Here is a 21,258-nt window from a genome sequence, read left to right on the forward strand (position 1 = left end):
TTGTGAAGGGTTTTTCAAGATAGGGTCTCCCCGAACTGTTTGCCTGGGCTGGCTTTGAACTTTGATCCTCCTGATCTGTGCCTCTTGAATAGCCAGGATTATAGGCGTGAGCCACTGGAGCCTGGCAGCAGTTTTAGTTCTGTGTCTTCTTCATGACAAAATTCATTAGTGGGTCTTCAGGCCGTGTAGGTGCAGGATTCAGAAAGAAGACAAGGCTGTGTGACTTTGTAAAGTCTTTCTTGCACTTTCCGACAGATTCCAGTAAGGAGCTAGAAGAGCTGCGGTCCACATTCGCTCGCGCTTTGGAGTATTTGCAGCAGGAGGTTGAAGAGCGTAAGTCTGGTCCTGACCTGCTGCTCTAGTTATGTTACCTGTTCTTGGCTGGTGTACCTTTTCAGCCAAGGGGTACTTGGGAATTTCTTCCTAATTTTCACAATTCTGTTCTTGAAGGTTTCAATGAGAATGGAGATCCAAGTTGCATGATCATGCAGAACTGGGCCCGGATTGAGGTATGTGTTTTTTGACAAATCTCTCAACTTCATCTGCTTTTGAAGGAGTTTTGTTTAAGTAGTGTTCTATTAGACATGAATAAAAACTGGATCAAAATCCCACTGGTGGTCTAGGCCCTGCAAGGATTTGTGTTATTTACTCATTGAGGTGCACATTAGTTTTTCTCTTGGTGAAAACAGCCTCCATCCAGAAGTTGCGCAGTACATGTCCAAATTCTGGATATATTTTTTCGTGGAGGTACCAGGGTTTGAACGGAGGTCCTTACACTGGCTAGGCAGGTGCTTTACCACTTAAGCCACTCTGCCAGCCTCATACATTCTTTTATTTACTTCTTCAGTCCCTCCCCATTGCTTTAGGCATGAGAATGTGCCAAGTGTGTCCCATTTGCCTAACTCTGCCAGGTACCAGGGAAGCAGATGGATACAGTCTTTGCTTACTAAAGCTTTAATTCAGTGCAGAAGACAGATTGGATAAATAGAAGATAGAGGAAATTCAGTATCATTACTGAGCCAAGGACACTAAGCTAAGTGAGACATTGACTCTGTCCTTGATCAACTGGTAGGATTATAAAATTCAAATCATGTTTTATACTCTGAGGGAGAATTAGGCTGAAGAAGGTAACATTTGCTAGGTTGTTTCTCTGTAGGATATTTGTGTTGGAACGTTTTAAGGATGAGGAAACTGAGGCTCACAGAGGTTATATGATGTTAGTTGCCCAAGTTGCATGGTTTGTAAATGGCAGAGGTGACATTTAATACTAGAATAGCCTGTCTTTCTCTGCATTGCTCTCAAATTATACATCTGTAGTTAAGCTTGATAAAAATAAACAAAATAAACAACTACCCAGTTTGAGTGAGTGCTGGGCTCTTGCTCTGTGTTCACAAGAGGTATTGGTAAACCTTCTTTTCTCCCCCACTGCTGGGTTGGGAAGAAGGTCTTGCCCACACTAGGCTAGCTCTACACTGCTGAGCTACCCCTCAGCCTGAAGGCAGACCTTATGAGAGTTGTCACTGCAGAAAGGTAGAAGGGCTCGGTCTGGGCACTGTGCCACTAGAGGGAAACCTGGGTCCTGTCTAGGGATTAATGCAACACTGATAGTCATGAGGTCTTCTTATGTATTGTCTGTTTGCAATGGGTGTCCATGTCAGAAGGTTGGGGTCCTTTCCTAACTGAGCTTGCTGATGCTTTTTAGGCTCGACTGTGCAATAATATGCAGAAAGCTCGGGAACTCTGGGACAGCATCATGACCAAAGGAAACGCCAAATATGCCAACATGTGGCTTGAGTATTACAACCTGGAAAGGTAACTGACCTGGGGTGGGTGGGTCTGTGCTTGTCAGGGCAGTGCCTGCCCTCGTCCTGGGCCTGCTACTTAGAAGGGGCTCCTTCCTTCCTCCTGTCTCTCACAGTAGGTGCCTAGAATTGGGTAAGGCTAGAGAACCAAACAGTACTTTGTGCTTGGGGCTCTTATAGCCATGGATTTTTTAAAAGTTGTTTTTATTTTTGACCATGAGTCTTTTGACTTTTGGAGGTATATTTTTTTAAATTATACTTGCTTTTATAGGAAAATAGAAAATACTAAAAAGCAAAGAAAAGAAAATCTAAATTACTTGGAACCATTGTCTAACACTTAACTAAATGGTTTGGGTATATTTTTTCAGACTTTTTGATGTTTAAATTTTTTTAAAAATGAAATTGTTACTACAGCATATATGTTACAGACTTTTCAAACTGTTTGAATTAATAAATGATGCCTGGTAATAGTTATAACAAGAAGATAAAAAGAATGTGACCAGCTTTTTTATTCATGTATTTTGAACATTATAAGTCAAATATATTTTTACACTACCTTTTTCATTTTCTGAATATGTTTTTTCTATTTGAACAATCATGTGTGCCCAAATAAAATAGAGCATGTACAAAAATATGTGACAGGCTCTTCCATTCCCATGCCCAGATGTGACCACCCTGAAGCCTTGTTGAATATTCCTCTGGATCACAGGTTTTGGTTTCAGGACCCCTTTTACTCTTAAAATGTAAAGACCCAAAAGAGCTTTCTGTTTATATCAATATTTGCCTTTCAGGAAATAATAGGAAGACATTAAAAAAACCTTTTTTTGAGGTCTGACTACTTTCCAGCCCAAAATAATTGTGTGAGAAAAGTGGCGTGTTCCGACATTTTTCCAAGTATCTTCAGTTTAGTTCAGTTATCTTCTCATGGCTGCTTCTGCTTCACTCTGTTGTGACGTATTGTTTTCATGGAAGAGCATGAAGAACAATTGGTCTCTGTGCTGCTTTTAAGTAAAAACAGTGTACCATGAAAACAGTAGCTATTTCTGCTCATAATTCACTTTTCTGTGCAGCAGGCATTGTCTTTCAGCATGCAGAAGAAGTGCTGTATGTGTCCTTCTCATTTTGTCACACAATATCAAAAAGGGATGTACTGCTCTGCTTTGTGCTAAGGGTCACAGTTGCTTTTGCACCATCCATGCAAATGCAAACGTAGTGAAGAAGTTAGTACTGTTGTAAAAGGAGTTCTGATTGTACAGACCTCCTGAGAGCATCCTATAGGACAGAGGTCTCAGGTCTCTGGAGCAGACTTTGAGAACCACTGCTGTGAGTTTTTCCTGAGTATCCTAATACATATTTATATTTGTATATGTAATTGATGAGATTAACAGTATATTTTCCATGTTGGGACAAAAAGACTTGACTCTAGACTTGGAATTAGTGGTTTTCCCCTCTGGCAGGACTGCATAGAATTTCTCCAGGACCTTTATCAGTTACATAGAGTTGATGGGCAGCCCCCTCTTGTGGGCTGCACGTGTGAGTTCTGTCAAGGCAGAAAACCTGGCTGCAGGCCGCTGTTGGTGTAATTCCCAGGCACACCTGCCTGGCTAGGGGAGAGCATGGTATAGAGGGCTCCTTCTTTTGTGACTGGAGAAAGGAGGAGCTATCATGGGTGGTTCTGAAAGCTGGGGTTCCTCACAAACTTCACTGGAGAGCTTCCACCTGTGGGAAGACAGCCCTTCCCTTCCTGTTCCTTTTGCTCTGTGCTCTGGTGGCAGCAGCTGTTTGTTTTTTGCTCTAGGGCCCATGGTGACACACAGCACTGCCGGAAAGCTCTGCACCGGGCTGTCCAGTGCACCAGTGACTACCCTGAGCATGTCTGCGAAGTGTTGCTTACTATGGAGAGGACAGAAGGTAGGACCCTTGGCCCTCTGCTTCTGGCTTGGAGTCTGGCCTATTGGCTGATTGGTCACCACTGGGAGCATCTGGTCAGAGTCTGTAAGGACAGACGGCCGTGGCCACTGCCTCACAGTGGCTCTGTATGGTTGACACTCTAACAAGTGTCATGAGGCACTTGTTAGTGGGAGTAAGCTCTCCTGCAGTTCTTCTCCCACTCTCTAGCTGCTAGAGGGCTCTGTGATGGAGCCCTGGTGCAGGGCTTTCATAATTCTTATCATGTAGGACATTTAGCTGCAGTCCTGGCCTTTACCCGTTAGATGCTGGAGCAGCTCTCCCCACCCAACCAAACATGTCCTTTGCCAGGGAGGGTCCCCCAGTGAAAGACCACAGCTCTAGTGCAGTGTCAGCACAGCAAAGGAGCTCAGAGAAGCAGACTGCTTGGTGGGCTCTTTGGTTACTTGATGAATTTTTAAGCCTTCAGTATCAAGCTGTAGAACTAGAGCCAATAGGAAAATAGGATCAATTTATCCAAGGGCACTGACCTGGATTTGGGGTATGAGATCCTCAGACCTGGAGATTACATGCCCAAACAACAACAGAAAAAAGTAGCTCTTAAAATTCTTCAGTGTTAATGTGAATGCCCCATACAGTTTCATTAGAATGTCTTCATAGTCTCACCATTGACAGCCCATCAGAGGTCAGATTCTTGTTTTCAGGTCTCTTTTCTGAAGGAGAATGGACACTAAGCATGCCTGGAAGGACTATTTGGATTCCATACAAGCCTGAGCGGATTAAATGTCCTTAAAATGAGGAGCCAACTCATTGCAGTTCTCATTGTCATAAGGGAGAGATCTTTTGTGGAGGTGTGGGAAATTGAGGAAATGTTCTATCATTATAGTCCTTCAAAACTCTAAGGAGTGACAGGTTTACTTCTTTTCCTGTTTAGGTACATTAGAAGATTGGGATATGGCCATCCAGAAAACTGAGACTCGGTTAGCGCGTGTGAATGAGCAGAGAATGAAGGTAATGATGACGGTTGCTTGGTGTCTACCTCTGTTTTTGGGGGGTGGAGTTATACTGGGGTTTGAACTCAGGTCTTTGTGCTTCTTAGGCAGGCGCTGTACCACTTGAGCCACACCCCAAGCCCTGTTTGGAGCCTTTTACATCTCCTTTGTTTCTGTTCAGTATGAAAGTTTCTTGTCAAAACCTTTTAGGCCTTCATAAGAAGTATATGTTATTCATGGAGTATCAATTATAAAAGGTTGGAATCAGTATTTAAACTTGTATCATCTTTTTAAGATTATTTTAAAATTTTGGGTTTAATAATAAGTACTTTTTTGTACATTGGGTGAATCTATCCTCTGCTCTTGCCAGGCATACACTCTACCACTAGAGCCTCTCTACCAGCGCTTTTTGCTTTGGTTATTTTTGAGATAGGGTCTTGCTTTATGCCCCAGGCCAGCCTGAATTGTGATCCTCCTGTTTGTGCTTCCCTCACGTAGCCAGGATGACAGCCATGTGCTATTCCTGGTGGGCTAGAGGAATGATGGCACTTACTTGAGTGGAGTAGATAAAAAAGAATAGAAAAGTGCATTTGGCCTATCAGTGGAATACGAACATCCCAGCCCTCTTAGGGTCCCAGTTTTATAGATAGACTTTTCTTTCTCTTGGTGTATAATGATTAAGGTACTGTAAACCAACCATAGACTTGAGATCCAGAATCCTAAGCTGCCTGAGTGGGTTCCCTAAGGAACCCTTTCTAGGGTCTCCTCTTCTTCAAGTAGAACATTTCCACTCCGCATCCCTCTATCTCATATCTCACCGTACGCCAGACGGTTCCTGTATCAGTGCACCCACGCATGTACCCTGCTCCCACTTTTCTAGGCTGCGGAGAAGGAGGCAGCCCTTGCACAGCAAGAGGAAGAAAAGACTGAACAGCGAAAGAGGGTGCGAGCTGAGAAGAGAGCACTGAAAAAGAAGAAAAAAGCCCCAGGCACAGACAAGCGCAAAGCAGATGAGGATGAGAAAGAGTGGGGTGATGAGGAAGAAGGTAAAGTTTGACTTTTTACTTCCAAGTTTTACTTGGAAATGTCTCAAACTTACAGAAAAGTTGCAAAAATAGTACAGAGTGTTTCTTTTTCCTCAACTATTTGCGAATAATCTGCCAGCATCATGCTCATCACCCTTCCATCACTGCAGGGTGTGCACCTTGCAGACACAGGCATTATCATACAGTACAGTTCAACCTTCAAACACTATTTTGCGCGTTCCTGCCATCCAGTCCTCATACCCTGCCCACTGTCTGCCATTTCTTCTAGTAGTGTCCTTCATAGTAGAAGGAGCCATTTCAGGACTGCATGTTGTCCTGTACCGAGTCTCTTTTAGGCTGGAGCATTTCTCAGTCTTCTTTGACTCATGACCTGGACACTTTTGAAGGGGACTGGTGAGTTACTTGTAGAGTGTACTGCAGTGCAGGTTTGGCTGGAGTTTCCTTGTGTTGAGTGTCTCTGGTAGGAGAAGTGCCCAAGTGTACCCTTTCCTCATTGTGTCCTCTCCGTGGCCTGGAATTTTGGTATGTTCCATTACTGGGACATATCAAGGTGGCTGCCTGGCTTCTCCATTAAGTTACTCCTTTCCCATTGGTAATTATTAGGTATTTGATGAGTGCTAACCTAGTACTCTGAGACTAGACAAATATCCTACTTCTCACCATACTTCCAATTATTCATCCTTTTATCTTTGTCATGACCGTGGGTCCCTATTTCTTCATAGTTAGCATCTGTTAGTGTCGGTATTTATGTTGATGCTCTACTTATCCCACTTTGGCTAGCACCCCTTGACCTGTCATTTGGTCACTTCCCTACTTTCAGGCATGCAGTACCCCAGGGTGATCTTGTGCTTTCCGTGACTCAGTCCTGGAGTCCACTGTTCCTCTCAGGGTCCTCTGAGTGGCATGCAGTACTTAGCAGGTTCTGATGGGGTATTGTGCTCCCCTGCCCTTGGAGCGTTAGAGCCTGGGAGTGTGTGTTTACGTCTATGTTTACTCCTGGAACTGTCTGAGTCTACACTGGTCCCTCCATTTCCAGCTAACACACAGGGTTCATTCTGCTTTTCTCTTTTTCCTCTGACTTTGTGAGCCCTGGCTGCTGTTATCCTCAGCATGTTCATTTATTCTGTTAGTCCCTCAATGTGTGTCACCAGCTCCTGTCCCTGTCCCCCAGCACCCTCTTTACCCCACTGGGCTTCCCACATCGGGTGGCAGGCACTGCCCTGCTCATATACCATCATCTGTCTGTTAGGGCTCCGTGCCCTCCACCAGGCTACCACCACATCCTTCCTGCTGGGAGCCCTTTTGTTCCTGCTCACTCAGGATCTCATACCCCATGCCAGCCCCTATCATCATCCCGTGTGTGCATGTCCTCTTCTCACTCATGCTCCAGGAGCTGCACCATCCACTGCAGCCTACCCTGCATAGTGTCTGCCTTGCTTGGCCTGTGTAATGGTTTTGACTTGGTAGAATTTTCCAGCTAGTGTTCTTGTCACTTACGTAATTTCAAGGATGGGCAGGTATGGGTCAGATTTGTTCTCAGTAAATTCATGCAAGGTAAAGAATTGTCTTGAGATATTAAAGAACTCTGAATATCTTCCTAGGATATCTGTGTCAGGCATAGGGACTCTAACATGCTGATTTTGCCATTGACATTTCTTGCACACTTTTTTTGGGCCTTCAAAATGATGGAGGGCGGTCTGCTGCCTGTCAGAACCCGCAGGGTAGCAGGGAAAGGCACATGGGATGTGTAACTGCAGTAGTGTGTATCAGGACCATAGAAGCTGTCCTTGTGAGTTGCAATGGCTGCAGAGGACAGCACTGGGGTCAGCTGTCTGCCAGAAGAGGTTCATGGGGAAGGATGCAGCACCAGGGTAGGAGTGAGGACTGTCGTACGGGAAAGAAGGGAGGGGTGCACTGGACAGACAGCCAGTGTTAGCAGAGCATGAAGACACTATGGCCTGGCATTTTCTTTGAGCAGCAAAGAATTGGGTGTGAGATCAGGTACCTGGCAGAGGGTGGGGCAGTGGTAGAGGAGGTTGGGGCAAGCTGGGCCCTGGTGCAGGACACTTTTCAGTGCAGCAGGGAGGGCTTAGACTTCATTGGGAAGGCAGTGCACTCATTGATGGAAAGGTCTGTATGCAGGAGGGCGATACCAGCTGAGCTTTGACACTGGCCCTCTGGAGGCAGTGGTGAAGACAGGTTGGAGTGTGGTTAAGTCTCTTGAGGCCACATGGCAATACTGAAAGGGTCCAATACTGGACCCTTTGTAGTGCTTTCTGAAGGCTGATCCATAGAGCACACCCACGCAGCTGCCCAGGTCACCTGCAGACCTGCTTTTGTAGGAGAGGAGCCCTGGACTCTGCCCACCTGAGTTTGAGACGCTCTGACTCAGGTGATTAAGCGTGGACAATGGGGATTTATGTTATTACTTGGGCTTGACGTTGCCCTTTCACTCGAGTGTAGTTGGGGCTCAGAAAGTTGTGGGGCAGGTCAGGAGGGCCACAAAAGAGTTCTCGGGAGCATGGCGCCTGCCCTCCCGTGCAGGTCGTGCCCTTTGTTTGTGGTGGGAAGAACACTTCTGCTGCACACTGCATCACAAGTTCACTGAAGAGAAGGAATAATTAACCAGTTACTGTTGCTCCTTCTCTTTTGAAAACCTGCAGAGCAGCCTTCCAAACGCCGAAGGATGGAGAACAGCGTGCCCCTGGCTGGAGCAGCTCCAGCTATGGAAGAGGAAGCAGGGCTGACTAGGAAATGTGCAGCCGTGGATGTCGCTCCCCCTTCAAAGCAGAAAGAGAAGGCAGCCTCCCTGAAGCGGGACATGCCCAAGGTGGCCCATGACAGCAGTAAGGACAGCATCACTGTCTTTGTCAGCAACCTGCCTTACAGCATGGGGGAGCCCGAAGCGAAGCTCAGGCCAGTCTTCGAGGCCTGTGGGGAGGTGGTGGAGATCCGCCCCATCTTCAGCAACCGTGGTGACTTCCGAGGCTACTGCTATGTGCAATTCAAAGAGGAGAAGTCAGCCCTGCAGGCCCTGGAGCTGGACCGCAAGAACGTGGAAGGGAGGCCAATGTTTGTTTCCCCCTGTGTGGACAAAAGCAAAAACCCCGATTTTAAGGTACGCTTATGGGAAAAGCATGTCTTTGCCATAGGCCACTTTGTTCCTGCAGTGCTCATTGGTGCCACACACACTGCGTTCTCACATGGTAGGAAGCAGCCTTACTTGGGAACCTGGTCTGACTCATGGGGAGGTCGCTCCCAGCTCACACTGGGTTGACTAGGGATGAGAATAGAATGAGGCGTTGTGGTGCTGGCCACTCTCCACTGAGTGCTCAGGTGTCGTGACGAGACTGTGAAGCACGCCCTGTATTTCCAAAGTGGCTCCTCCGCAGAACTCTGTGAGTGGCTGCTTTTATTCTGCTCATTTCACAGTGAAGGGAGTGGAGGCCGGGAGGCTCGCTGGCGTCCCTGGGTAACTCTGTAATAAGGCTTTGAGGCCAAGGTCGACTCTGGGCTGCTGGGCAGGCACAGTCCTGTGGGGGCCAAGCACGAGTGCCGGGGCTCATTGGGGTTGCGGTCTCTGTTTCTGCCTTGTGCAGGTGTTCAGATACAGCACTGCCCTGGAGAGACACAAGCTGTTCATCTCAGGCCTGCCCTTCTCCTGCACTGAAGAGGAGCTACAAGACATCTGTAAGGCTCATGGCACCGTGAAGGACCTCAGGCTGGTCACCACCCGGGCTGGCAAACCAAAGGTGAGCATCAGCTCAGCGGTGCGGGGTCTGAGTGCGCTCTGTGGTTCTGCTGCTCTGGCTCCTGTGCTGCGCAAGGGTTTTCTAGTGCTAGGCTGCGCTCCCAGTTCACCTGCCAGAGACATGGTGATCTAATGGGAACGTAAGCTGATGGAGTTTGGGACCTCTCTTAGCCAATTGTACTAAGAAATCATAAGGCATTTGGAACATGAATTATCAGACTTCATAGGAGCCTCAATGGTGACACATGCTGTGGGGCCGAGGCAGAAGGCTGTGAGGGGAACCTGGGCCAGCCTCCTCCTCCTCCCTGCCCCCTTTTTCCTCTCTGTGTCCTGTTAGGTCCTTGCTCTACCACATATTGAGTGGCGTTTTAAGTGTGATCTGGATCCCCTGTCAAGCCTTGCCCCCTATCCAGGCTGCAGGAGAGGTGAAGGGTATAAAGGAAAGGAGGGGCCACAGGGACAAAACATGGGATCCCTGGGCTGCTTTTCTGTGTCCAGTCCACCTTCTTGGGGTTTTGCTGGACTTACACAGGTCTGTTACTCTTGTGGTGCAAGCACAAGATGTTCTGAACCCAAAGGGAGAGGTTTCTAATGCCACAGGCAGTTAACAGCCACGGGAAGTAGAGGGGCCAGGGAATAAACCTGTACTTAGAGGATGGCAGTGGCAGGAAGATGACCTGGGTGTTAGCTCTGCAAAGTCTGCTACTGTCTGAAGGAAGCCTGGCTGCCTGATTCATGGGAGGAAGTCGCATCTGGGTCGGTGTCCTCTGACCTAGCACTGAATCTCTCTCGTATGATTCAGGGTCTGGCCTACGTGGAGTACGAAAATGAATCCCAGGCGTCGCAGGCTGTAATGAAGATGGATGGCATGACCATCAAAGAAAACGTCATCAAGGTGGCGATCAGCAATCCCCCTCAGAGGAAAGTCCCTGAGAAGTCTGAGGCGAGGAAAGCACCAGGTGGCCCCATGATGCCGAGACAGATATACGGAGCGTAAGTGTTGCATGCAGATTTGTCCCCACCAACACAGAGCGATGGAGTCGTTTTGGTAGTGCAGTGAATTAGGATAGCAAAGCCGGTGATCTCTGTGGTTCCGCCAGAGCAAGTCCCCAAAGGGCACAAGTCTGTGGCAGTTTACACCTGTCATTTATTTATATTATTGTTCCTATTTCATATTTCTCATTTGCATGTTTTTTTGGTGTTGGGGATTGAACTCACATCCTCACTTTTGCCGGGCAAGTACTGTATCACTAGACCCATGTCCCCAGCTCTTACTTGTATCTTTTAACTTTGGGTAATAATCTTGGCTTATCTTCACAACTAAATCTGGGGCTGGATTCCTTGCTTGGAAAGAGTACATTGTGTTTGCTCTTGCAGGCGTGGGAAGGGGAGGACCCAGCTCTCCCTGCTGCCTCGAGCCCTCCAACGCCCGAGTGGTGCAGCTCCTCAGGCCGAGAATGGCCCTGCTCCACGTCCAGAAGTTGCCACCTCTGCAGCCACCGAGGCACCCAAGATGTCCAATGCCGATTTTGCCAAGTTGCTCCTGAGAAAGTGAATGGGACTCTGAGAGATGGGAAATGCCTTACTTCATGCTGGCCGGGTAGACCCCTGCCACCCAGCAGCACCCTGGGAGCTGAGGGCTGGGCGCAGTGCTGGTGCTCCTAGAAAGGGCAGGTGTTCCATGCACAGGGTGGAAGTGCTCCCTCACATTGAGGGCGGGAAGAGGTCGGCCCAGGTGATCGTTCCGAGATCCTTCTGTGTCCTGGAGTCCTAGAGTGACGAGCAGCAGTGACCCTGGAACGTGGCTTCTGAGACCCACTTGTCCCAACCTTTTGCCACCTCTGATCCTTTTTATAAGACACTTCTCTCACACTCCACACCCATGTGCCCTCATTCTTTAAGTTTTAAAAGCAAATGGCAGATGCTAGTCACACACCAGAATGGCCTATTTTAGTAATGTGTGGGGAGGGGAAATCACACACACAAAAACCACTTGATGGTTTTTTGTCCAAGGGGCTGAGAGGTTTTTCTTTTACATATTTGTAAATGACAGGTCAGCCTGTTTTCTGTTTCCTAAAAGCAAAGTATTTGCAACATTTGTTTTCTCTTGGAGTTCTGTACCACCTGCTGTGGACCTTTTTTTTTGCCTAGTGATTAGTGGATGTATTTTCTGTCTGAACATTGGGTTTCAGCCCTTTGGTTTTGTATAAGATGCCATGTCGAGTACAAACGTAAATTCTCCCCATTTAGCTTTGTTTATTAAACTGAAGTTCTCTTCAAAAAGCCTTGTGCAAAAGTATTGGGATGTTACTCACTCACAGATGTGTATTTTGAGATGGGTGTACCTTGCTTTATCCAATAGACGTGTAAATAGAACTTTTGTAAGTCAAATCCTGGTGTCACTTTGATTTAATTATTTCATCAGTGAGCCGTCTTCAGTTTTAAATTTGAGATTACAGCAGTTTGACCCTGGCTTTTAAGCTCTTTTACCTGTCATTTTTTTATCAGGTAGTTACTGCTTTGAAGGTAGCATTGGCAGTTCAGTAGGGAAACTTACTCTATAAAGGCACTTTGGAGAAAACCATCGGGAATACTTTTGTGTGTAATGGAAAGCAGCTCATTTGTAAGTGTAAGTTTTGGTGTATCAGGAAGGCTTCTCTGTATTTGGTTTTTGCAGTATTGGGTTGGAAACGAAGGCTTTTGCTCTACCACTGAGCTATACCTACAGCCTACATTTTTTTGTTGTTGTTGTTTTGTTTTTGTGGTACTTGGGTTTAAACTTAAGGCCTTGTTAGCAGTGGCTCTACCTCTTTTTTTTTTTTTAACTGTGATTTGAACTCAGGGCCTCATGCTTGCTTGGCAGGTGCTCTGCCACTCTCAGCTAATGCCCCAGACCTTTTTTCTTTTTGTTGTGAGTAGGGTCTCATGTTTTTACTCAGGTCTTGGGGATGACAGGCACATACCACCACACCCAGCTTTTTGGCTGGGCTGGCTTCAAACCATGAGCCTCCTCATCTCTGCCTCTTACAGCTGGTATTATAGGGCGAGCCACTGTGCCAGCTATGCTGTACCTTGGATTATGACCCTAGGCCTTTTGTTTTTAGTTTGTTTTTCAGATAAAGTCTCCTGATTTTTCAAGGGCCGGCCTTTGGACTGAGATCCTTCTACATCCTGAGGAGCCAGGATTATAGGTAGGCAGCACCATACCCAGCCCAGCCTACATATTTTTTTTTGGTAGGACTGGGCTTTGAACTCAGGGCTTCACACTGGCAAAGCACGTATGCTACCACTTGAGCCACATCTCTTCCCATTTTTTGCTCTGGTTATTTTGGAGATGGGGTCTCGCAAACTGTTTGCCAAAAAGTCTGGCTCTGAACTGTGATCCTCCTGATCTCAGCCTCCCAAGTAGCCAGGATTACAGGTGTGAGCCACTGATGCCTGGTGTACATTTTTCTTTTTTTTAAACCGAACATTTTTTGTTTGTTTGCAGACAAAGTCTTACTATGTAGCCTAGGTTGGCCTCAAACTTCTAATCCTCCTGCCTCTTCTTCCTCAGTACTGGGGCTAAGGTGACTGGCAACTTAACATTTTTTAATGGAAAAATTTGAACAGATTAAAAGGTAGAACTATAAAATAAAGTTCTCCATCCCTGTCATTGAGTTTTCAGCATTCGAGTCAGCCTGTCTCACTTGGTTTCCACCAACCCCTCCGCTTTCTCCTCCTCAGTTACATCGAGAAGTATCCCAGACATCAGCACGCTCATCCAGTAATACTACAGCATGTCTCTAAGAGATAGGGACGTAAGGGCCTTATTAACGCCCTTAGAGACACAGGTAGTAATACTTTCATGCCTCAGCTGACCGGCCACATTCCAGGTTTTCTACTGTCGGATGAATGTCAGTTTTCCCTCTCTCTAACTGGTCATTACGTGATAAGCCTCTTTTTTTTTTTTTTTCATTTTTCTTTTATTATTCATATGTGCATACAAGGCTTGGTTCATTTCTCCCCCCTGCCCCCACCCCCTCCCTTACCACCCACTCCGCCCCCTCCCTCTCCCCCCCCTCAATACCCAGCAGAAACTATTTTGCCCTTATTTCTAATTTTGTTGTAGAGAGAGTATAAGCAATAATAGGAAGGAACAAGGGGTTTTGCTGGTTGAGATAAGGATAGCTATACAGGGCATTGACTCACATTGATTTCCTGTGCGTGGGTGTTACCTTCTAGGTTAATTCTTTTTGATCTAACCTTTTCTCTAGTACCTGTTCCCCTTTTCCTATTGGCCTCAGTTGCTTTAAGGTATCTGCTTTAGTTTCTCTGCGTTAAGGGCAACAAATGCTAGCTAGTTTTTTAGGTGTCTTACCTATCCTCACCCCTCCCTTGTGTGCTCTCGCTTTTATCATGTGCTCAAAGTCCAATCCCCTTGTTGTGTTTGCCCTTGATCTAATGTCCACATATGAGGGAGAACATATGATTTTTGGTTTTTTGAGCCAGGCTAACCTCACTCAGAATGATGTTCTCCAATTCCATCCATTTACCAGCGAATGATAACATTTCGTTCTTCTTCATGATGTGATAGCCTCTTAAGTCCTTTAACATGTGGGGTCCCTTCCCATCTTTCTTTTTTTTTTTCCAGTACTGTGGTTTGAACTTTAGGCCTCGCAGTTGCTAGGTGAGTTCTTGACTGTTTAAGCCACGCCCCCCAACCCCTTTGCTATCGTTTTTCAGATAGACTTGCATCTTTGCCCTGGCTGGCCTGGACCTCGTCCTCCTATTTTTGACTTCCCTCATGGCTGGGATCACAGGTGTAGGCCAACTTCCTGATTGAGACTGGGTCTCACTCACTTTTTGCCTGGGCTGGCCTCCAACTGCAATCCTCCCGGTCTCGGTCTCCTGGGTATTCAGTATTAAAGGCACAAGCCTCCATATCTGGCAGTTTTTGTTTTTTTGTAGTACTGGGGTTTGAACTCAGGGCTTTCTGCTTGCTAGGCAGGGAATCTAACACCTGAGCCATGGCATCAGCCCCCATCTTTTTTGTCTACACAAAATAGACTCTAGATTAAACAGCAGCTGTGGGCAGTAGGAGCCTTGCTGTGGCACAGGTTCCTCCTAGGTCAGTTTCAGATGGCTTTGAACCCTGTTCTGCTGGCGAGCAGATGGACACTCAGAGGGAGCCTGCAGGTGGGCCTGACCTGTGAAGAGCTGTGAGCATTGAGTCCCACTGCGGGTTCATTTGGCTTTGCTTCTGGCTGCCTACAGGAACTGTAGTGTTTGGCACTGGTGGCCGGTAACCTGGCCTGGGTCATGTTCTCTCTCGGCAGGGCTTATGAAAGAGGTGAGCTTTTCCAGACTAGAGCAGAACCCATGTTAGGTGCAGGGTGTTCACTTGTAGAAATGGCTTTCCAGGAACATACTTGTTTTCCCCAGAAAAATAAAAAATCCCTGGTAAAGACAAACACGAAAGACCATTTTAAATCTTAGTGAGAAATTGGTAACTCACCCCATTGACCTAGGTAGGCAGTGTGTGCAGCCAGTTCTGTCTGCTTGCCTTCTGACATGGCTATCTTAGATCTGTTCTTCCAGATCAAGATCAAGAGCTGGTTGACAGAATCCCCTCTTCTTCCTTAGGATAAATGGAAACACCTCTCGAGTAAGACCGTGAAGTCCCAAACGTTTATGTAATAAAATACTTTATTAGAATCAGTAATTTGTTAAAGTAATATCCTTCGGACACAGGTAAAGTGCATGTTCTCTCACTGTAGGACAAAGCAGACACTCCTCTCAGACTTCCTTGGTATGTGTATAATACCAAGTCAGAAGAGTTCAGGTTTGAGACACACCTGTGGCAGCACACAAGTATGCAAACATTTTTATTCAGGTTTGAAGAACTATCACTTGGAGCCATTTCATGTATCTTGCTTTTCTTAACAGAAAACTGTTCTGAAGTGCAATTTATACAACTGAGTTACCATTATAAACACTTGCTACAGCTGAGTAGGAATCTCCTGTCAGGAACTGAACCTTCAAATCAAAGATTTGACAACCCCTGTGTGTTTACCATCTACAACACTGACAAAGTGCATCACAGTGTTAGACATTGCAGGCTCTGTCACCGAGAAAGAAACCTAGTGATTTCCAGCCATTCTGACTAAATAGCAGCAAATGGGCACTTACGCCATACGATTGAGAGAGAAGATTCTATTTCCGTAAGATGACAACTTGGAAACCCAGCCATATTACATATGGCATTGTATCATTTTACAAGTTGCTAGAAAACTAAGGCCACTTGAGGCGATCCCTTCTGCCTACCCAAGGGGATTCTGGACAGTATACTGGCTTTACCGGGTGGTGGCTGGGGCGGTTAAGTGGATAAAAGTACATGAAAAAAGGGACAGGTCTTGGCTCTGGTCACAGGTTTTCCTTGGTTTTAATTCATTATCAGATATGTTTATTTGGGGTTGATGTGACATCTTAAGATACTTTTTGTTTTTCTTTGCAGTCTTGGGAACGGGACCCAGGGTCTTGCACATGCTAGGCAAGTTACCTCAGAGCCCCAGCCCTTCAGATCTGTCCTTTAACATTTACTCAAGAGTGAGGGGTAAGGGCAGACCCACTTTGTAGCAAGATACAGTTGTCGGGTGACAAGCCCAGAAATATCTGGTCCTGAGTTGCTACAAATGAAATGTAAGAGACCTTGAAAGAAAGAAAACCAAACCTGCCACTGCCCCTTAATGAGAAAAATAGTCTCATTATGAAAAAATAGCCTCTGGCACTCAAGTCTACCAGTTAAGTATGGCTCAAAGGGTCTTCTGTAAATAAGCAAGGTATCCAATTAGAAATAATGGCATTCATTTCATAGGTCGTATCTCAAAAGGCTGCTTGCTCTGCCAGCAACAGCCACCACAGTGATCTCTTGGCAGGGGGCAGAAACTTCAGAAAGTAGCTTTGACCATTTCTCAGAACCGGGGCAGCCCTCCGCAGGATGGCCACTTTTTAGTTAGACTTACAGGACCATTTCAGAGACTTGGAGTCCTCCTGTGGTACTGGGCTTTGTCCCACAGCTTTGCCTCTCTCCCCCACCTTAGTGCAAATTCTGCCCAGAACCTGGGTTCTGATCACACTGGAGTGTCACTGCCTCTACAGTGTGTGGGGACTCAGGAGCGCCCACCAGCACAGACACAGGGACACCATACAACACTCAAAAGAAGAAAATAAATAACTTCACTAAATTATAAATTATCTTAAGAGATAAGGCTTAATAATTTAGCTTTTTTCTTTTTTAACTAAAAAATTTTTGGAGGTAAAGAACGTTTAAAGGTCTCCTTTTTGGCTTTTGGACATAACCAGGTTTCTAGAAAGCTGTTTCTTTGATCCCCTGTCCCTCTGGCTTTTCTTGTCACCAAGGAAGAACTGACAGGGTTAGGGCCTCACAGGAAGTGTCTCCTTGAACCCGGAGTGGTTGGGTTTGGCTTCTGGCAGTGCCACCGAGTACTCGGTGGTGGCCAAGAGCAGAGTGTCCAGGGTGGTCTCAGTGCACTTGGCAATGAAGCGGATGAAGGGCCTTACATCGCCCTCGTTGGCGACTTCCAGCGCGTGGTAGTACTCGGATCTCTGCTCCTTGCGGATGGTGATGGGGGGGTAGCCAGCCTGCATCAGGATGAGGCTCATAAGCAGGCGGGAGGTCCTTCCATTGCCGTCAATGAAGGGGTGGATGTAAACCAGTTTGTAATGAGCTAAGGCTGCAAACTCAACTGGGTGCAGACTCATGGCGTCCTCTGAGTTAAGCCACTGGATGAACTCCTGCATCTGCTTCTCTACTTCCTGCGGATGCGGAGGGACGTAGTGTCCCACCAGGACCTGGGTCGTCCGAAACCTGCCGGCCTCCACCGGGTCCACGTACCCCAGCACCCGCCTGTGGATCTCTAACACGTCGCGGATGGTGACGGAGCCGAGGCGAGAGAGCAGCGTGGTGTTGATGTACCTCATCGCTGTGTGCATGCCGATCACCTCATTCTGCTCCTCCAGGCTCTTCCCTGGCACGGCATAGCGGGTCTCCAGGATGTGCCTGATCTCCGAGAGCGTGAGGGTGCTGCCCTCGATGGCCACCGTGTGGTAGATGTGGTGGTAGTACGTCTCCTCCAGGACCCTGCGCAGGGCCGAACTGCCCTTGGGGATGGACATGACCTTCTTCACCTTGCTGTCAATGATGCTAAATTGCCGCTGGTCAATCTCCTCCACTAGCGGCAGCATCCGGTCCCGGTTGACCAGCGCCTTCTCGTGGAAGGGCGAGAGCATCAGCGCTCTGGTGTACAAGTAATCGGCCTGGATGATGTCCTTGTCTTCTTCCGAGAAGATGCCGAACTCGTTGAGCGCATCCACGAAGTGTGGGTCCATCTTGAGGGCATGCAGGAAGAGCTTGCGGGCTTTCTCCCGCTTGCCCTGGCGCTTCATCTCCAGGGCTTGGTTCAGAGCTGCTCTGGCTTCCAACTTGCCTGCTAGAAGACAGCAAAGGCTCGGTCAGGAGGGCAGGTGGCAAAGAATGGTGAGGAAGTGGTCCCTGTGCAGGTGTCCAGGGAAACCCCAGTCAGCCCATGTCCCTGGACTCAGCGCACATCCCAGCCATGCATGGCTGGTACCGCTGTCCCATACCCTCCCTCTCGGGCCCATCGGGTAGGATGCTGGTGGTCATCTGTGAGTCCCAAGCCATTCTCTGCACCCTGGAAGGCAGCAGCTGGGCTGCCTTGCTGCCTGCCTTCTGCTGGGACATGCAAAGAGCTGGGCATTTGATATCCCTGGGCCTTTTGCAGCCACAGCTCCCAGCAGGTGGCCTCTCCTACTTCTTCCCTAGTTCATCCCATGGTGGCACTGGTCCCTGTCCCTCCTCTTCAGGTCTAGGGGTGCTTCTGGCTCCCATTCAGGCCAATCTCTGGGGGCTTCACCATTGCTGGACTGTTTTCTTTAAATCCACTTGTTCCATTTTGAACCCCCCCCCCCCACCTCAGGGACATCTGGCAGTCTGGAGCCATGTTTGGTTGTCACAATGGGGGATGTGTGTTGCTGGCATCTGGTGGTAGAGTCAAGGATGCCACTCGGCATCTCCAAATGTAGATTGGAGGAACCTTACTCTCCCTCCCATGCCTTTCTCCTTGTGTCATAACCATTTACAGCACAGGCACCACTTCCTGCAGGGAGCCTTCCTGGTGTGCTCCTCCAGCCATAACAGACACTTTGTCTCAGTCACCTATCTGGGAACTCAGGGCTGACATATTTACCACGTTGCCCCCATGCTCTGCACACAAAGCAGGCCCTCTATAAATATCTGTCCAGCTAACAAGCTGAGGGAAAGGCCAGTCTGTCTTACCTGGAGATGCCTTGGTCTTGACCACCAGCAGCCCTGAGTCCCTGGAGGTGACACTGAGCTCTGTGGACGGGCTGGTGCGCTTGGTGACAGAATGCTGCACCCTGTCCAGTTTGCTTCTGAGCAGGTAGAAGCCTTTGAGCATGGCCAAACACTGTTCCTCGACAGCCCCCAGGGGCAACAGCAAGGCCAGCAGTGACCCAAGTGCCATGCTCAGTAGTGTCAACCACAAGACACGGCCCCAGACCGAGACCCATTTTGGTTCAGTCACTGCCATCACTGAAGTCATCGGCATGAGAGTCATCTGGACTCAGGGGTGGGCCCCCTGCACATGTCAAGTCAGCCAAAGCACAGCAGGACCTGAAAGAAACCGAGAATCATAGAGCAGAGGCAGGGAAGTGGACACGCTCCCGACACTGTGTGACCTCAGATGGGCCAGGACAGTGACAGAAGTGTCACTGGAGCACTTACTACATGCCAAGTCCTGCTCTAAGCACTAAGTTATCACATATTATCTCCCACTATCTAGGGGCTGTTTTCACCCCATTCTTCAGATGAGGTGAAGTCCCTCAGCCAAAGTCACCCAGTGAGCAAAGGACAACTTTAGGACTTGGGCTCTGGAAAGTCATAGCTCTAAAATACCCTCTTCCACCACAGATCTCTGGCCTCTGACCGCCCAGCCCCGGTGGGACACAACAGGTCACGCACCCACCCCGACTGGCCACGGCAGTTCTGAGCCCCATTCTTTGATAAGCACAGCTGTTTGGTCTAATTTATGGGTACATGGGTGACGGCCTCTTCCTACCCTCACCCTGCTACTCCACTGTGGTGCCACCATACTGTTCTCCCTTCTAGCCTGCCCTTCCTGGCCTGTCTAGCAGGGATCTTGCTGAGAGGTCAGGCAGAGTCTCTAAAGGAACCTAACCTTTGGCTCCAGTGGGTGACTGTCCCACCTCAGTGACAATGGGCCTGTGCTTGGGGCTGGCTGGGGGAGTGAAGAGCCAGGTATTCAAGCACCATTATGCCAAAACAAGCATTTATTGGGCAACTATGGTGTGCTGGGCACTGAGCTGGGTGCTAGCCTCACTATCTCATTTCATCCTGACACCACGCTGGAGCTCCATTTCACAGATGAAGGGAACCAAGGCACTGACAGAGCCAAGTTGGGTTCTAGAAGGCCCCAGGGAGTAAACAGACATCAGGAATGAAACTCGGGGAGTCTGGGCCCAGGGCCCCAGGTCTTCAGTTCTACCACATTACCAAGCGGGGACTGTGCACCTGCTCCGGCCCAGATGCCTGGCTGATCACAGGGCTCGGGTCTTTCTAGACAGCCGCGCCCGGGGCCACAGGGCATCTGACGGCTTGGTGCAGGTGGTCAGGGCGGGCTTCCCGTAGACAGGCTCCTGGACCCGGCTGTAAAGGCAAGGAGGACTTCGCCGGTGCCAGGGAGTGCAAGAGAAGGAGAGCGTTCCCTGAGGGGGGAAACTGAGGCCGGGAGAAGCGAAAGGACTGCGGTAAGGTCACTCTGCTGAACCGGCTCTTTGCTAACCCCGCCCAGGGCTCGCGGCAGAGCCCTTCGGCTTTGCCCCCACCTCACCGCGCGTGACTGCCATACCTTCCCACCGCCCTCCCGGCGCTTGCAGGCCCCGCGGCAACCGCTTCCCCGGACCTCCTCGGCCGCCAGTCTTCTGGCCCCGCCCTCGGCGACTCGCCATTGGACAGCCTGCCGACCTCGTCGCGGCGGATTGGCTCTGCTCACTTGTCCGTCCCTCGCATTTCCGGGTTCCCGCATCGGTGTCTGCATCCCAGGGAAAGGCCCGCCGTGGGCCACTCCCATTGGCTGTTCTGGTGTTGAGCGCTTGTGTGCAGTAGCCAATAAGCAACGAAGGGGCGGGGCCTAGCTAAGAGGCCGGAGCAGCGGGCGCGGAAAACCCGGCGTGGACGCGAGTTTGGGACTCGCTAGGTGTCACTTCCATCAACTGCCCTCCTCAGGTCTCCTGGTCCCGGGGCTCTCGTGTGCCTCAGTGTCCTCGAGTGTGACATGAAGCTGCTGATTGTTTCCACCTCGTCACCTGTTAGTCTTGACGACCTCATTTTTAGCCTCCACTCTATGCAGCTGGCTTTTCATGTTCTTTTCCATTCTCTACCCCTCTCTCTTTTAGTCCCTGACTTTTTCATTTGCATCCTCCCCAAGGTCATGGTCTTTCGCTCTCCAGAGAGAGTGTTCCTGGAAGAGAGCTGAGGCCTCCATGTTAACCCACAAATCCTGAAATTCCACACCCAGGGACGTGCCCTACAAACGCCGAGAGCGTCACGCGGTGGCATGCGACACCTCGCCTCGGGCTCACGCTGGCCTCCACTTCTCCCAGTGGCTTTGGGCAAGTTGCTCGGAACCTCGGGGTCT

The 21,258-nt window shown here is 48.6% G+C and overlaps 2 protein-coding genes across 7 annotated transcripts in view; one reads left to right on the plus strand and one right to left on the minus strand.

Annotated features, from left to right (window-relative positions):
- Sart3 (spliceosome associated factor 3, U4/U6 recycling protein) overlaps positions 1 to 11,890 on the plus strand; it is a 42,399-nt gene extending 30,509 nt beyond the window's left edge. For both annotated transcript variants that reach the window (XM_074061205.1, XM_020167102.2), the window contains exons 10-19: positions 256 to 333; positions 451 to 509; positions 1,703 to 1,812; positions 3,601 to 3,713; positions 4,645 to 4,721; positions 5,583 to 5,748; positions 8,412 to 8,866; positions 9,348 to 9,500; positions 10,302 to 10,492; positions 10,877 to 11,890. In XM_074061205.1, the coding sequence (XP_073917306.1) occupies positions 256 to 333; positions 451 to 509; positions 1,703 to 1,812; positions 3,601 to 3,713; positions 4,645 to 4,721; positions 5,583 to 5,748; positions 8,412 to 8,866; positions 9,348 to 9,500; positions 10,302 to 10,492; positions 10,877 to 11,054 (1,580 nt within the window). In that variant the 3' untranslated portion in view covers positions 11,055 to 11,890. The remainder of the gene's footprint in view (positions 1 to 255; positions 334 to 450; positions 510 to 1,702; positions 1,813 to 3,600; positions 3,714 to 4,644; positions 4,722 to 5,582; positions 5,749 to 8,411; positions 8,867 to 9,347; positions 9,501 to 10,301; positions 10,493 to 10,876) is intronic.
- A 4,021-nt stretch (positions 11,891 to 15,911) lies between these two features.
- On the minus strand, positions 15,912 to 20,544 carry Ficd (FIC domain protein adenylyltransferase). 5 transcript variants are annotated; one of them, XM_074060617.1, is made up of 4 exons: positions 20,470 to 20,536; positions 20,115 to 20,339; positions 18,858 to 19,214; positions 15,912 to 17,991 (listed from the first exon to the last, which is right to left on the minus strand). In XM_074060617.1, the coding sequence occupies exons 3-4, from the start codon at positions 19,156 to 19,158 to the stop codon at positions 16,916 to 16,918; spliced, it is 1,377 nt and encodes a 458-aa protein (XP_073916718.1). In that variant the 5' UTR covers positions 19,159 to 19,214; positions 20,115 to 20,339; positions 20,470 to 20,536; the 3' UTR covers positions 15,912 to 16,915. The 5 variants fall into 5 exon arrangements, with proteins under 5 accessions (XP_073916718.1, XP_020022694.1, XP_020022693.1 ...); XM_020167105.2 differs by lacking the exon at positions 20,115 to 20,339 and having other exon boundaries at positions 15,912 to 17,988; positions 20,470 to 20,544; XM_020167104.2 differs by lacking the exon at positions 20,115 to 20,339 and having other exon boundaries at positions 20,470 to 20,544.
- Between the last annotated feature and the right edge of the window lie 714 nt (positions 20,545 to 21,258).

Source organism: Castor canadensis, chromosome 18 (assembly GCF_047511655.1).
Source record: "Castor canadensis chromosome 18, mCasCan1.hap1v2, whole genome shotgun sequence".
NCBI lineage: Eukaryota > Metazoa > Chordata > Mammalia > Rodentia > Castoridae > Castor > Castor canadensis.

What these genes read in the sequence shown, in the direction of transcription:
- Ficd (XM_020167104.2), bottom strand. Translation starts at nt 19,158, where the DNA reads ATGACTCTCATGCCGATGACTTCAGTGATGGCAGTGACTGAACCAAAA. An exon ending in CAAGACCAAGGCATCTCCAG is followed by an intron (nt 17,992 to 18,857) that starts GTAAGACAGACT and finishes GCTGTCTTCTAG; the next exon opens with CAGGCAAGTTGGAAGCCAGA.